The following is a 13914-nucleotide window of genomic DNA, read 5'->3' on the forward strand; positions in this document are numbered from 1 at the left end:
TTTTCTTTTTGCTTATGTGGTGCTGAGGAATCGAACCCAGGGCCTCAGGCATGCAAGGCAAGCGCTCTACCACTGAGCCACCTTCCCAGCCCCAAGCACCCTAGTTCTCAATGGACCCTCTTCCTCCATGCCATCCATGTGCTTCCCCTGAGCCAGGGTGATCTCATTTCCCAGCTAAAGTCTGCTCTGGTTAACTCAAGAAACAAAGACAGAACTTCAATCAAGTTCAAAGCTTTTAGCCCAAGAATAAATCTCCAAAAAATGATTTCAGGCAACAGAAAGTAAGACAGCATATTTCCTTTGGGCACGAGACTTTCACTGCCAACTATGCCTATTTAAAGTTTATTCTACTTTGATATTTTAGTAGAAAATAGATTCAAATGATGCTGCAGTTAGATTTAGCCACCTTGTGGTACAGTGGAAGTGTTTCAGTCTAATTGGTTTGGGACTAAAAGCAATTTAGTTCCGAAAGGATTGTGTGTCGCAGATTCAACAACTAACTTCGGGTGAATTGGTTCAATCTGGCCTTTTCATTCTTTCCTGTATTTTATCAAATTTAATGTAATTTTCAAAGGAAATACAAACTCCATTTTATATACATTTGTAGCCAGCACAAATCAGTCTAACCAAAAAGTTTCACGCAACTGTGCTCTGGAAGCGTGGTGAGGGTTGGCAGGCGTCACCCCGCCATTCTGTCACAGTCTATCCCAGCTTACGCTTTAAATTCTTTTCAGGGGCCTCTAAAAATATCTGACTCTTGAAATTGTACTGGTTCTCCAGAATGAAAACTGAAATGAACAGATACTGGATGGAATCCCTACAAATCAAAACATTCAATCAACTGGCAACTGCTCAATTATTATGTCATTATATATACATTATATTTGATGTGGGAGGTGAATTTATTTTAATAGGTTTGATGTGATGTGAGACTGGGTCTTCCACAAGGAAGTGCTCCTGGAGTCACTCAGGATCTTATAGGTCAGCCGTGCATAGCAGAGGTTTGAAAATCTGGGTCCAAGGGGAAAAATAAGGAATTGTTTCTCCAGAGTCTCTAGACATAAAATGGAGGCTGTGGTTTAGGAAGGAGATGCAATGTCCTCTTTCCAAGCAACAACATGAGGTTAGAGACCAAAGTGCACAGAGACCAAAGTGAGGAGGATATTCTGGAGAAACCACAGTAGCTGGGGTTATAGTCATGGACCACCATGCCCAGCCCAAGGAAATTCATTGGCATGCCACTTTAGAAGGGTTAGGAAACTCAAGGTGTGCTTCAGAGTCAAGAAAAGGATCCCCAAATACCTCAAAAATCTAGGTACGAGCAAGACTTGTGCTTTACGAAGGCAGGTGTGGAAATCTGGAGCGAGGATTGTAGGGGTGAGCTGAGTACTACCCCCTATGATAGAGCTGCCTCTCTCCCCTCTCCCCACACACGCTCCGCCTTTCTCTACATACACACCAAACTAGTCTTCAAGAATATCTGCTTGAAGGGACACACACATTGTTAGCGTCCAACATCACCCACAGGTCTGCAGTTAGTTCAGCCCTTCATACCTCAAGGTCATAGCCAATGCCATGGGCCTTACACATCTGAAATAACACATAGTAGAAAACTAGCGAGAGATTGCTGTGCTTCAGCTGGGTGGTCATCACTGCGTAACGACTGGTTGCCAACGACTGGAAAAGATCAAAGTGAAAGTTAGGCTCTTAAAGAAAAACATTTAACATTTAACATTGTGTGTGTGTGTGTGTGTGTGTCTGTCTGTCTGTGTGTGTGTGTGTGCTGGTACTGGGGGCTTCAGCTAAGAGCTTTGTGCTTTTCTGTAGCCTTTTCATTCAAAACTGGCTTCCTACCACTTGAGTCATACCGCCTCTCTCAGCTTCTTACTGATTACTAAGATGTACAGATCTCTTGGATTTGCCTGCCTGGTTTGGCTTCAAATCAGGATCTTCAGATTTTTAGCTTCCTGAGTAGCTACAATTATAATTGCGAGCCACCCACTAAATAAGCTTCTACCTTTAGGATAGTTATAGATTAGCAGAACAGTTACAGAGATAATAATGAGAGTTCCCATTGTAGTAAGGAAACTCAGTTGTGAGAAACAGAAGCCACCACTTAAAGGGCCAAATTATGAGTTTATTGAAGAGCCAGAGGACTGCTGGTGGACTCACATCCTTACTTCACCCTAACCTTTCATTAACATTTGACTGAGCTGTGGGACATTTGTCACAACTAAGAACCAAACTGCTGTATTATATTAAGTTCACACTTCATTTAGATTTCATCTCATTAATATTTTCCAGGTCTCCTTTTGTGTTCTAGTGCCTTAGTTTCCTCTGGGCTGTGACAGTTTCTCAGACTCCCCTATTTTTGGTGATCTCGACAATTTTTTTGAGGGGGTTCATCCTGGGGCTTGAACTCAGGGCCTAGGCATTGTCCTTAAGCTTTTTTGTTCAAGGCTAGTGCGCTATCACTTGAGCCCTGACTCTACTTCCAGTTTTATATTGGAGATGAGTCTCGTAAACTTTCCTGCCTGGGCTGGCTTCAAACTGAGATCCTTAGATCTCAGCCTCCCAAGTAGCTAGGATTACAGGTGTAAGCTGCAAATGACAAGTTTGAGGAGTACTGGTCAGGAATTTTTTGAAACGTCCCTTGCTTTGAGGGACTGATTTTCTCATGTTTGGGAGAAGACCACATAGCCAATCTGCCATTTGCATCAAAGGTCTGTGCTATTTTAGACTCTTGCATGTTGGATGTCTCTTAAAGGTCCCTGTGTTGGTTTGGTCCTTACCACATAGAACCTGTAGGAGGTTCCTTAGGAGGGGAAGCTGTAAGGAGGGGACTTCATGGAAGTTATCAGGTCACTGGCTGTATGACCTGGAAGGGAATGATGGAGCCTAGACCTCTGTCTCCTGGCTAATGATGGTTTTGCTCTGCCACGTGCTCCCTGGTATGGATACCCATCACTTCCACAAAGTAATTGAGTCATTTGGTTACCAGTTAGAATCTCCAAAACCGTGAGTGGAACAAATGAAGTTGTTGTTTGTTATTTAGGTTAATTACCGTAAGTATTTTGTCATTGTAAGAGCTGACATCAAGGATTGTGACATGACTTGGTATTGATGATATGCTTTCCCCTTTCCCTACTATACTTTTTTGGAAACAAGGCACTAAACATAGCCCACATTCTAGAGGTGGATAGCTTTAGAACTTTAATGCAAACTGCTTTCTTTGTTTAGGAAACTGCTATTTTTTTTTTTTTTTGTCGGTCGTGGGGCTTGAACTCTGGGCCTGGGCGCTGTCCCTCAGCTCTTCAGCTCAAGGCGAGCGCTCTACCACTTGAGCTACAGCGCCACTTCCGGTTTTCTGGTGGTTTATTGGAGATAGGAGTCTCACGGTCTCTCCTGCCCGGGCTGGCTTTGAACCGCGATCCTCAGATCTCAGCCTCCTGAGTAGCTAGGATTGTGAGCACTATCCCAAAGAGATTGGTTACAGTAGGCCCAAAGAATTTTACTCATCTATTTCCTAAAAAAAAACATTGCGCATAAAATGAAGTATTGGATCCTAATGGCTTTGTAGCCTGCCATTTGTTGTGTATGATATTTACCTTTGACAATCAGCTGTCTCTCCTGGGATAGCTAGAAATTTGAAGAACTGCAGATAGGTCTATGGACAATGCTAGGCTATTTGAAATAAAGGTTCCTAGTCAAGACCTGGAGTTTTGGGGGATCTTCAGGTGCTAGAAAATTAGATGGTTGGACTTGCATAGTGATTTGGACTAGAGAAGGCAGAGGAGGTGAGGCTGGCTGCGGGAAACGCTAGCATCTTGACATTAACCCTGTAGTGAAATTTCAGGTTCTGTCTCTGAGGTCTTCAGGGAGCTGGGGCTAAGTGACAGCAAAGAATGGACATCATTTCTCCATCTGTATTTCTCTCTCCTTGTCTCTGTCTGTCTGCCTCTCTGTCTGTCGGTCTGTCTGTCTGTCGGTCTGTCTGTCTGTCTCTCACACACACACACACACACACACACACACACACACACACATTTGACTCACTTTTGTGGCATAATTCCCCCACATGCAGTGTTTTCATCAAATGCTGAATCTGAGGGTCCTATTGGGGACCACTGTAAGGTGCTCTTCCCACAGGCAGTCAGAATCTGTGTCTATGAAAACATAAAGAACCCCAGGGGGCTAATGCATCTTGAGATGTGTTAGTACTGAACCATTTGTAACCATTGTGGTGTTATCATTATTTTTATTTTTTGGGTCCGGTCGTGGGGCCTGTACTCTGGGCCTGGGCGCTGTCCCTCAGCTCTGCAGCTCAAGGCTAGCGCTCTACCACTTGAGCCACAGCGCCACTTCCTGCTTTTTTCTTTTTGCTTATGTGGTGGTGAGAAATCAAACCCAGGGCCTCAGGCATGCAAGGCAAGCGCTCTGCCACTGAGCCACCTTCCCAGCCCTGTGGTGTTATTTTTAACTGATACACAAAATAATAAAGCTGACCAGGTACCCATGGCTCACACCTGTAGTCATAGCTACTCAGGAGGTAGAGATCTAACAATTGACATTCAAAGCCAGCCTGGACAGGAAAGTCTATGAGGCTCTTATCTCTAATTACCCACCAAAAAGCTGGAAGTGGAGCTGTGGCTCAAGTGGTAGAGCACTAGCCTTGAGCAAAAAAAAGAAGAGTTGGCTGGGAATGTGGCTTAATGGTAGAGTGCTTGCCTAGCATGCATGAAGCCCTGGGTTCAATTCCTCAGTACCACATAAACAGAAAAAGCTGGAAATGGCACTATGGCTCAAGTGGTAGAGTGCTAGCCTTGAGCAAAAGAAGCTCAGGGACAGTGCCCAGGCCCCAAGTACAAGCCCTAGGACTGGCAAAACAAAATGAAGAAAAACAGGCATGGATGAGGTCCTGGGTTTGATTACTCAGCACCACATAAACAAAAAGAAAAAATCCGGAAGTGGCGCTGTGGCTCAAGTGGTAGAGCGCTAGCCTTGAGCTGAAAAGCTGAGGGACAGTGCCCAGGCCCAGAGTTCAGGCCCCACGACCGTGGCTCCCCTTGCCCCCCCAAAAAAGGAAGAAAAGTTAAGGGATAATGCCCAGGTTCTGAGTTCAAGCCCCATTACTGGCATATAGAAACAAACAAAAACCATAAAGCTGTACATACTAACAGGGTATGGATATGTTGCATACTGTGTAATGTTTAAATATGTGCACATTGCATAATGAGTAAACCAAATTGCAAGTATTAATTGCCTCAAACACTTATCACTTATTTATGGCAAAGACTTACTTTATTTCTGGCTTTTTGAGGGATAAAATACATTCCTGTCTCCTGTGTCACCCTGTAAACAGCGCCACCGCTTCTTGCCCCGGTCTCCCTGTAACTTAATACCACTGACCAACCTCTTTCTCCTGACCTTCTCTCTTTGACCCTTCTACGTTGTACAGCCCTAAACTGTTTCCATCCTATCCTGAGTTGTTCCTCTGATTGTCTCCCCATTATGACTAGGGATTTTCTGGGGTCAGCCCCTGCTCTGTTTCTGAATCTCCAGGTACCTAGGCACAGTGTTACCATAGCACAGACCTTCAGAGTCTGTGAATAAATACAACTAATTAGGTGGAGAGCCCTTCCTCTTTTTTAAATTTGTCTGTGTGTGTGTATGTGTGTGTGTGTGCACGCGCGCGCATGTGTGTGTACCAGTACTGGGGATTGGAACTCAAGTCCCAGGCACTGTCCCTTAGCTTTTTCTGCTGGTGCTCTAGCACTTGAGCCACAGCTCCACTTGCAGCTTTTTGGTGGTTAATTGAGAGAAGAGTCCCATGGATTTTCCTGCCAGACTAGCTTTTTTTTTTTTTTTTTTGTCTGTTGTGGGGCTTGAACTCTGGGCCTGGCCCAGACTGGCTTTTAATGTGGATCCTCAGATCTCAGCCTCCAGGGTAGCTATGATTTCAGCCATGAGCCACAGGGTTCCTGGCTAAGTCCTTCCTTCTGACTTAAGAGACTTCAAAGCCATAAGAGCTTAGGGACTGTCTGTGGATATGTGCTTTGGGGTAGAAACAGGTAAGTTTCAAAGCATCACACTAGCCCCCAGGGGATGACAAGGCAGGACAGTCCCTCTAGGCCTTGAGACCAAAAGGACAGTGTGACTAGTTAGAGTGACTAGAAGCAGTTAGGAGAAGCTCTGGATGTCTGGCTAGAGAGTCTGGAGGGGTATGACCGTCAGCTCTGCCTAACCCACCATGTGATGCTCCGGTCCCAGAAGCCTGAGCCTTGGCACTTGGGGTGAACTGTAAATACTTTGGAATTCCGTGTAGCAACTGAGCATGTAATTACATGGTAATTGCCATGAATTCACAAGATAATTCCAAGGTTATTTTTGCTCTCTAAACTTGTCTTCTGCTGCCATAGTAGATAAGTAAAGCATAGATCAAGTCCCAGTTAGCAAGAGAGGCCAGGCAGGCACCCAGTAGCAGGGTCCCCCTTCGGTGCTGTGGATGGAGGCCACAAATGCCAGCATGAGAGCTCACTGTCCTGCAGTACATGATTCCAAGACATTAGTAAGGATGGGATGCCTTGAGGTCTCTACTTCTCTGTTGATCCCAGACCTAAGCTTATAATTCATAAGGAATCTGAAAGAAGAGTCAGGGTATTTGGTATATCTATCAGCCACTTCTTTTCTGTTACAATTGCCATCCTAGACTAGACTTCGATGGCCTGAGGATACAAGGACTTCTGTAGTGATTATACACAATCAGGAAGACCACAGTTCAGCATCTGGCTGGTCATTGCCCATCTGTGTGGTCTTGAATGTCACTTAGCTTCTCTGACATCTGATAATTAACTAGCATCATGCTTGGAACTTGATAAATGGTAGCTCCTATTTCTTGTTGCTGTTTCCTTGGAAAAGACTGAGAAATTTCAATAAATGTGCTTTCTCAAGCTGTTCTAACTTTCACTGGTGACACATTCTCTCTCCTTACCCTAGCCCTCATCTTGTAAGATTATGAAGTGTTGTCCCCAGATTGTTTTCCCCAAATCCAAGTTGGTTGAGACTATTCTCCACCACAGAAGTTTTCAGTGTCCCCCTCTTTTCATTCAGGATGACCTCTAGAGTCTTGTTTGGTGGAAGATCCTCTCAACCTTGCCCAGTGCACCATCCCAACCCCTCGGATGTTCCCACTCAGGTTTTCCTCCTCGGGTTCTGTGTTCATGTTTCACACTGAAGAGGCCACAGGTTCTCTTTAGTTTCTGTCCCTTTTGCTGGAGGTCTTCCTTTCTTACCACTTAGGGACAGCCCTACTCTGTAAGGCTGAGCCAAATGTCACCTGTCCCTGTCCATCCATAGTTATCTTCTGCCTAAGGCTCTAGCAGTAGGTAGAGAACCTGTCACTCAAAGGAACCGATAGGAGGCCTGTGATTTTTTTCTTTGTATTTTTTGGGGGTGGGTGGGTTGCCCACCTTGGAGGTTAAATTCAGGGCAAGGGTACTGCCCTTGACCTTCCTTTTTTGTCAAGGCTATACTCTACCACCTGAGCTACAGTTCCATTTATGGCTTTTTGGTGGTTAATTGGAGATAAGAATCTCATGAAGTTTTCCTACCTGGGCTGGCTTTAAACTGAAATTGTTAGATCTCAGCCTCCTGAGTAGCTAGGATGACAGGTGTGAGCCACTGGCAATTGGCTAATATGTACTACTTTACTATCTACATCTCTTCCATATCTCCTTTGCAACTCCTCCTGGCCAGGGATTTTATTAAAAATCTTTCCCGAGGCTTGGTGAGATTCTTGGTACATATAATAAGCACTTGATAAGTATATTACAGTATGGTAATAAAGACAAGCCTACAAATACACCTGCTTTTTAAAGAAAGACAAAACCAACTCCACAGTGCCTACAAGAAGACCCTTTGTCTATGATTCTCTTTTATTCAGCCTGATAACACAGGGGCTAGGAGTATGGAGGTTAGGAGTCGATGAGTATTAGAACAGCATCAGGCACATAGAAAGCATGTAGTAAACGTTAGCCGTCATCACCCATTGAACTAAACATGTTCTCTCAGTTATTTAAAATAACAAGTGATCAATGAACCAAATAAGCCTTTTATCAAAAAGGAATATTTGGTGGGGCACAGGTGGCTTGCACCTGTAATCCTAGCTATTCAGGAGGCTTAGATCTGAGGATCACAGTTCAAAGCCAGCCTGGGCAGAAAAGTCCAAGAGACTCTTAGCTCTAATAAACCACCAGAAAACCTGAAGCGGTGCTGTGGCTCAAGTGGTAGAACGCTCACCTTGAGCTGAAGAGCTGACTGACAGTGCCCAGGCTGAGTTCAAGCTCCATGACTGACAAAAATAAAAAAGAAAGAAAGAAAGAAAGAAAGGAATACCTGTGCTTTGCTATTTGTTCACTTTATAACTTTGGGCAGCCAACAATTTTCCTTAGTTTCAGTTTCCTATTCTGTAAAATGAGTATAAAAATCCTTGTCTACATTTTAGAATAAAATAAATTCATGTCAACTTAAAGCATTATTCATTGAATAAATGATAAACACCATTACGAAAACATTATATTGTATAATCCACTCTTTTCTGGTATTATGTGGCCAGTTAACTTTGCCAAAGATCAAAAAAAATCATAGCCTGTAATCTTAGCTATTTGGGAGGTCCAGAATAGGAGGATTAAGGTTTGAAGCAAGCCTGATTAGAAACATTCTTGAGATCCCTCCTTACCCAAGAGCTGGCATGCTGACAGAATTTGATATCTCAGCTATACTCAAAAGACTCCCAAAAGGTAGATCACAGCCCTACGGTGTCTGAGCAGGATGTGAGACTCTATCTCAAAGATAACCAGTGCAATGAAGGTCTAGAAGTGTGGCTCAATGGAAAGCACCTATCTGGCATGTGTAAAGGCTCTGAGTTCAAAGCCCAGTACTGCCAAGAAAACAAATCCACAATTTGAAAATATGTATTGAAATTATGCAGTCCTTCCTTTGATCCAACAATTCTACTTTTTGGAATATATTTTCAGATAAACCTAAACTGAGCACACAATGAGGCATACACAAAGTTATTCACTATAGCGGTTCATAATATGAAAAATGGAAAGGAGCCAAAAATCTACCATAGAGGAAAAGATGAATATATTACGGCACATGCATACAATGGAATATATTGTGGTTAAAAGGAAACAACAGTGTTCTTTGTGAACTGGTATTGAAAGCTCTCCAAAGAAAAGAGATTGGGAACTATGTGTGTGTATTCTCAGCTGCATTTTGAATATAGAAGGGGAAGAGGTATCTTCTCTTTATGTGTTTGCTTGGCACACTGTTTCAGGTGTGGTGGGAACTGGGCCCTAATCAAAAGGACTCATCTTTTTGCAATTCAATAAATATTATTTTGTAATCAGATGCACAGAAGCATTGCACCTTGTATTTTGTCCCCTAAGAGTATACTCTTTTGGTCTCACTATGCCTAGAGTCCTGTATAATTGATCATGTCCTGGTATATTTTAGATCTAGCTCAAAAGAATTTGTCTTTGGGTGGATGATGCAGCAGTGGTACTCACTAGATACTATGTTGAAAATGAACTATATAACTTGTGGGTATGTACAGGAGGGAAAAACTGGCAGAGTGAAAGAAGGGGTGACACTGTCCAAAAAGAAAGGTACTTTACCTGATTTATGTAACTGTAATCCCTCTGTACATCATTTTTTTTTTTTTTTTTGTTGGTCGTGGGGCTTGAACTCTGGGCCTGGGCGCTGTCCCTCAACTCTTCAGCTCAAGGCAAGTGCTCTACCACTTGAGCTACAGCGCCACTTCCAGTTTTCTGGTGGTTTACTGGAGATAGGAGTCTCACGGTCTCTCCTGCCCAGGCTGGCTTTGAACCGCGATCCTCAGATCTCAGCCTCCTGAGTAGCTAGGATTACAGGCGTGAGCCACCAGCGCCCGGTTTGTACATCATTTTTATAACAACAATAAAAAATAATTTTTTTTTGGTTGTGGGACTTAAACTCTGGGCCTGGGTGCTGTCCCTCAGCTCTTCAGCTTAAGGCTAGAGCTCTACCACTTAAGCCATAGCGCCACTTCCGGTTTTCTGGTGGTTTATTAGAGAGAAGAGTTTCACAGACTTTCCTGCCCGGGCTGGCTTTGAACTGGGATCCTCAGATCTCAGCCCCCTGAGTAGCTAGGATTTACAGGTGTGAGCCACCAGTGCCTGGCAAAAATAAATAAATAATAAATAAAAATTTAAAGAATAATTTGTTTTTTGAATCATGTAAATATATTTTTTCTCTTAAAAAATTAAATAAGGAAACCACTGAACTTGATTTTGAAGAGCTAAAATGTATATATCATGTATATTACTGGGCATGTAAACACTTTTAGCAAAATATGGTTCTTGGTCCAAGTTTGCTGTTTGCTATAAATAAATGTCAAATATAGGAGATACTTTTATTTAGGAAACTGCTCCATGTCTACTCATGCTTTTTTTTATTATTTATTTATGTATCTATTAGTACCACAGTGGGACTTGAATTCAGGGCCTAGGTGCTGTCCCTACTACTTGAATCACACACCTCTACTTCTAGGGTTGATGTATGTGTGTGTGTGTGTGTGTGTGTGTGTGTGTGTGTGTGTGTGTGTGTGGTTAATTGGAGAAAAGAGTCTCGTGGACTTTCCTGCCCAGACTGGCTTCAAATGTTAATCCTCAGATTTTCACCTCCTGAGTAGCTAGGATAATAGGTGTGAGCCGCCAGAGCCCAGTTTCGAGTTGATTCTTCCTGAACTATTATTAATTGCTAGAGGTCAGGGGTCAGGTGATGAGCTGGTGAAAACTTAGGGTAGGAGCTGTTATCACAAGATTATTCCTTCTAAAAGTTTCAGCAAAAATCAGTGATAACAGAGGATGGTGTGTGTGTGTGTGTGTGTGTATGCATGTACGTGCACACGCGTGTGCGCCCCCCCCACATGAGTGCCAGTACTACTCTTGATCTCAGGGCCTGACTGCTGTCCTTTAGCTATTTTACTGGAGGCTGGCACTCTACCACTTGAGCCACACCTTCACTTGCAGATTTTTGCTGGTTAATTGGCGATACAAGTCTGATTGACTTTCCTGCATAGGTTGGCTTCTAACCTTAATCCTCAAGTCTCAGTCTCCTCTGTATCTAGACTTATGGGCATGAGCCACCGACACCCAGCAATAAAAGACTCCTTGAGAGAAGCTACAGTGTGAAAGCATGGGCCTTTCCTGTGTCCATCACTGGAGGTGTTCTAACCCTTAGCCTTCCTCAATACATGAAGCTGCCTGGCCAGGCCTGGTGCAGAGAGCCCTGTTCCTCCAGCCCCATAAAAACCAAATGGCTCAGGAGATCATTTTGTCCTCCTGTATTTTACAAATAAAGAAACCAGAATCCATGATCTATGACTCCCAGACCAGTGCTCTTCAGTCCAGATCCCCCCCCTGGCCACATCTGGAATGTGCAGAAGTTTCAGGAGTGAGCTTTCCCCACTAAAACAGGAAGAAATAAAACACAAAACACTGGTAGAAGTCTAGTCTTATTAAACTACCTTTCTAAATCACAATCTAACAAGAATGCTTCAAGCTAAATAAAGGAAGCTGGAAATACTCCTTTTCACTGGAGAATATAATTTTGCTTCAGCCACAATTTAAATTGATTTAGTTCTGAGCACCAGCACTTGAAGTGTGGAGCATATTCTATTTTCGCCATGATACTTGTTTTGACAGTGATGCATTTCAGTTGACATAGTTGAAATCCTTATGTAATAAATCTCTGCCTGAAAATTAATCATGTTTATAATATTCTGAGAATTAATAACACCCATTGCTCAAATCATTAACTTAAAAAAGGAGCTTCCAAAATCTGTTCTCGGCAGTAAGGGACAACAAATAAATGAATGTTTGATAAAATAATCCAAGTAGCAGTTTAACAAGCGTAAACTGGAATGTGGCTGCAATAACACAGAACTATTGTTTAAGGGTTGGCAGAGGTTGATGAGGTTCTTATTTCAGTTACGAAGCAGGCATCCACATGCATAATGAACTGCTCTCTGAATTATTAATGTGTTGCTTATTTAGCCTCATCTGTCTAGAAGATAATGTATCCTAACTCTAATGAGTGATCGGTTTTGTACATAATTACAGTAGCAGCAGTTGGGGGGGGGGTTGTGCATCTTCAAAAGAAGGAGTTCTAAAAATAAAGTCATCGCATAAACTCTGTTGTTGTTGCATTCTATCAAAATCAAACCCGAAGCATTTGAGAATTCGTAATAAATTACAGGAGACAGAATCATTATTAAAATCATAATTTAACACAAAAGGTTTTACTTAATCATTCATTACAGATCATGGTCTGTTAAAATGGGGATTAAATGACTGGGGTTGTTTTAAGGTGTTAGCAAAGATGTTCCTTTTTGGCCACTCACCAGCCATGGGTTGGAGGGTCCAGGAAGTGCGAAAGAGTAAAAATGATAGGAAAAGGTGATGCTTTATGTTAATTGTGGCAGAACACTATTTATTTATACATCTTTGTGCTGATACTAGGGCTTGAACTCAGGCCCTGGGTACTGACCCTTAGCTTTTTGCTCTATTGTTGCAGCTCTACCACTTCAGCCCCAGATCCACTTCTGGCTTTTTGGTGATTAATTGGAGATAAGAGTCTCATGGATTTTTTCTGCCTGGACAGGCTTCAAACTGGGATCCTCAGATCTCAGACTCCTGAGTAGCTAAGATTATGAGTCTGAGCCACCAGCACCCAGCTGTTTAAACATATCTTTTTTTTTTTTTTGGTTGGTTGTGGGGCTTGAACTCTGGGCCTGGGCACTCTCCCTGCACTCTTCAGCTCAAGGCGAGCGCTCTACCGCTTGAGCCACAGCTCCACTTTCTGTTTAAACATTCTTGATCACGGGAGATGTCCTGTATGTGGCCTATCGCTAGGAATGAAACCCAGAAGCAAGATGAGGTGAATGGGAGAGTGCGTCTAATTCCAAGCACTGCTTCTCAGAGGGCTTTCTAAAAGTCTGCATGTGAATGCAGCAGATTATCTATACAAGGCTTATGCTGAATGCTAAGTCAGCTTCCAGGTCCCCTTAAGACAGGACATGCAGCTGGTTTCCTTAGCCGTGAGGCTTCAAACTTTACTGCTGTCTCTTCCTCCAGCACTGAACCTAGGCTCCTGCAGACCCTGTGGATGAAGATAGGGGCCACAGGTAGAGATGGTCCTGGGAGATTCTCAGCAATGTCCTGGGGTTGATTAAAAGAAGTCTGTTTCTTCTGCCCAGTCCAACTCTGCTCCTCAATAAGCAGAAATGGAGGGGATCCCTTGAGCCACATCCTACCTGGTGCCTCACAGGACAACTGGATTGAGGAAGAGGTAAGCAAAGTAGCTGCATGAACATACAAGGCATCAGGCACCCTCTGTTGGAGGACTGTGGACACCTTGTCAAACAGGCCCTCTAAGTCCAGGACCCTCCAGGGTCCTGGAAAGGCCCAGTAGAGGCTGGAGAAAACTCTCTGGAAAAATGTGTGTAGAATATTAGAATGTATCCTCTTTTATCTCTAATATATTTGGATTTCAAGTAGGACTTCTTTTCAGAAAGGGTTAACAGACCGGCCACCAGTGGATCACACCTGTAATCCTATGTACTGAGGAGGCTGAGATTTGATCATAGTTCGAAGCTAGCCTCAGCAAGACAAAAAGTCTGGGAGACTATTATCTCCAATTAACTAGCAAAAAGCCAAAAGTGGAGTTGTAGCTCAAGTGGTAGAGTGCCAGCCTTGAGTGAAAAAAAGCCAAGTAAGAGGTTATTAGTTCCTGAGTTCAAGCCCCAGTTCTGGTACACACACATACACACACACACACACACACACACACACACACACACACACACAC

The 13914-nt window shown here is 43.3% G+C and overlaps 1 protein-coding gene across 1 annotated transcript in view; it reads right to left on the bottom strand.

The window, feature by feature from the left end:
- Iqch (IQ motif containing H) overlaps positions 1–13914 on the bottom strand; it is a 226063-nt gene that overhangs the window by 17354 nt on the left and 194795 nt on the right. The window contains exon 19 of the mRNA XM_013009902.1: positions 1555–1677. Coding sequence (XP_012865356.1) covers positions 1555–1677 — 123 coding nt within the window. The remainder of the gene's footprint in view (positions 1–1554; positions 1678–13914) is intronic.

The sequence above is a fragment of the Dipodomys ordii genome, unplaced genomic scaffold, assembly GCF_000151885.1.
Source record: "Dipodomys ordii isolate 6190 unplaced genomic scaffold, Dord_2.0 Scaffold11, whole genome shotgun sequence".
Classification (NCBI taxonomy): Eukaryota; Metazoa; Chordata; class Mammalia; order Rodentia; family Heteromyidae; genus Dipodomys; species Dipodomys ordii.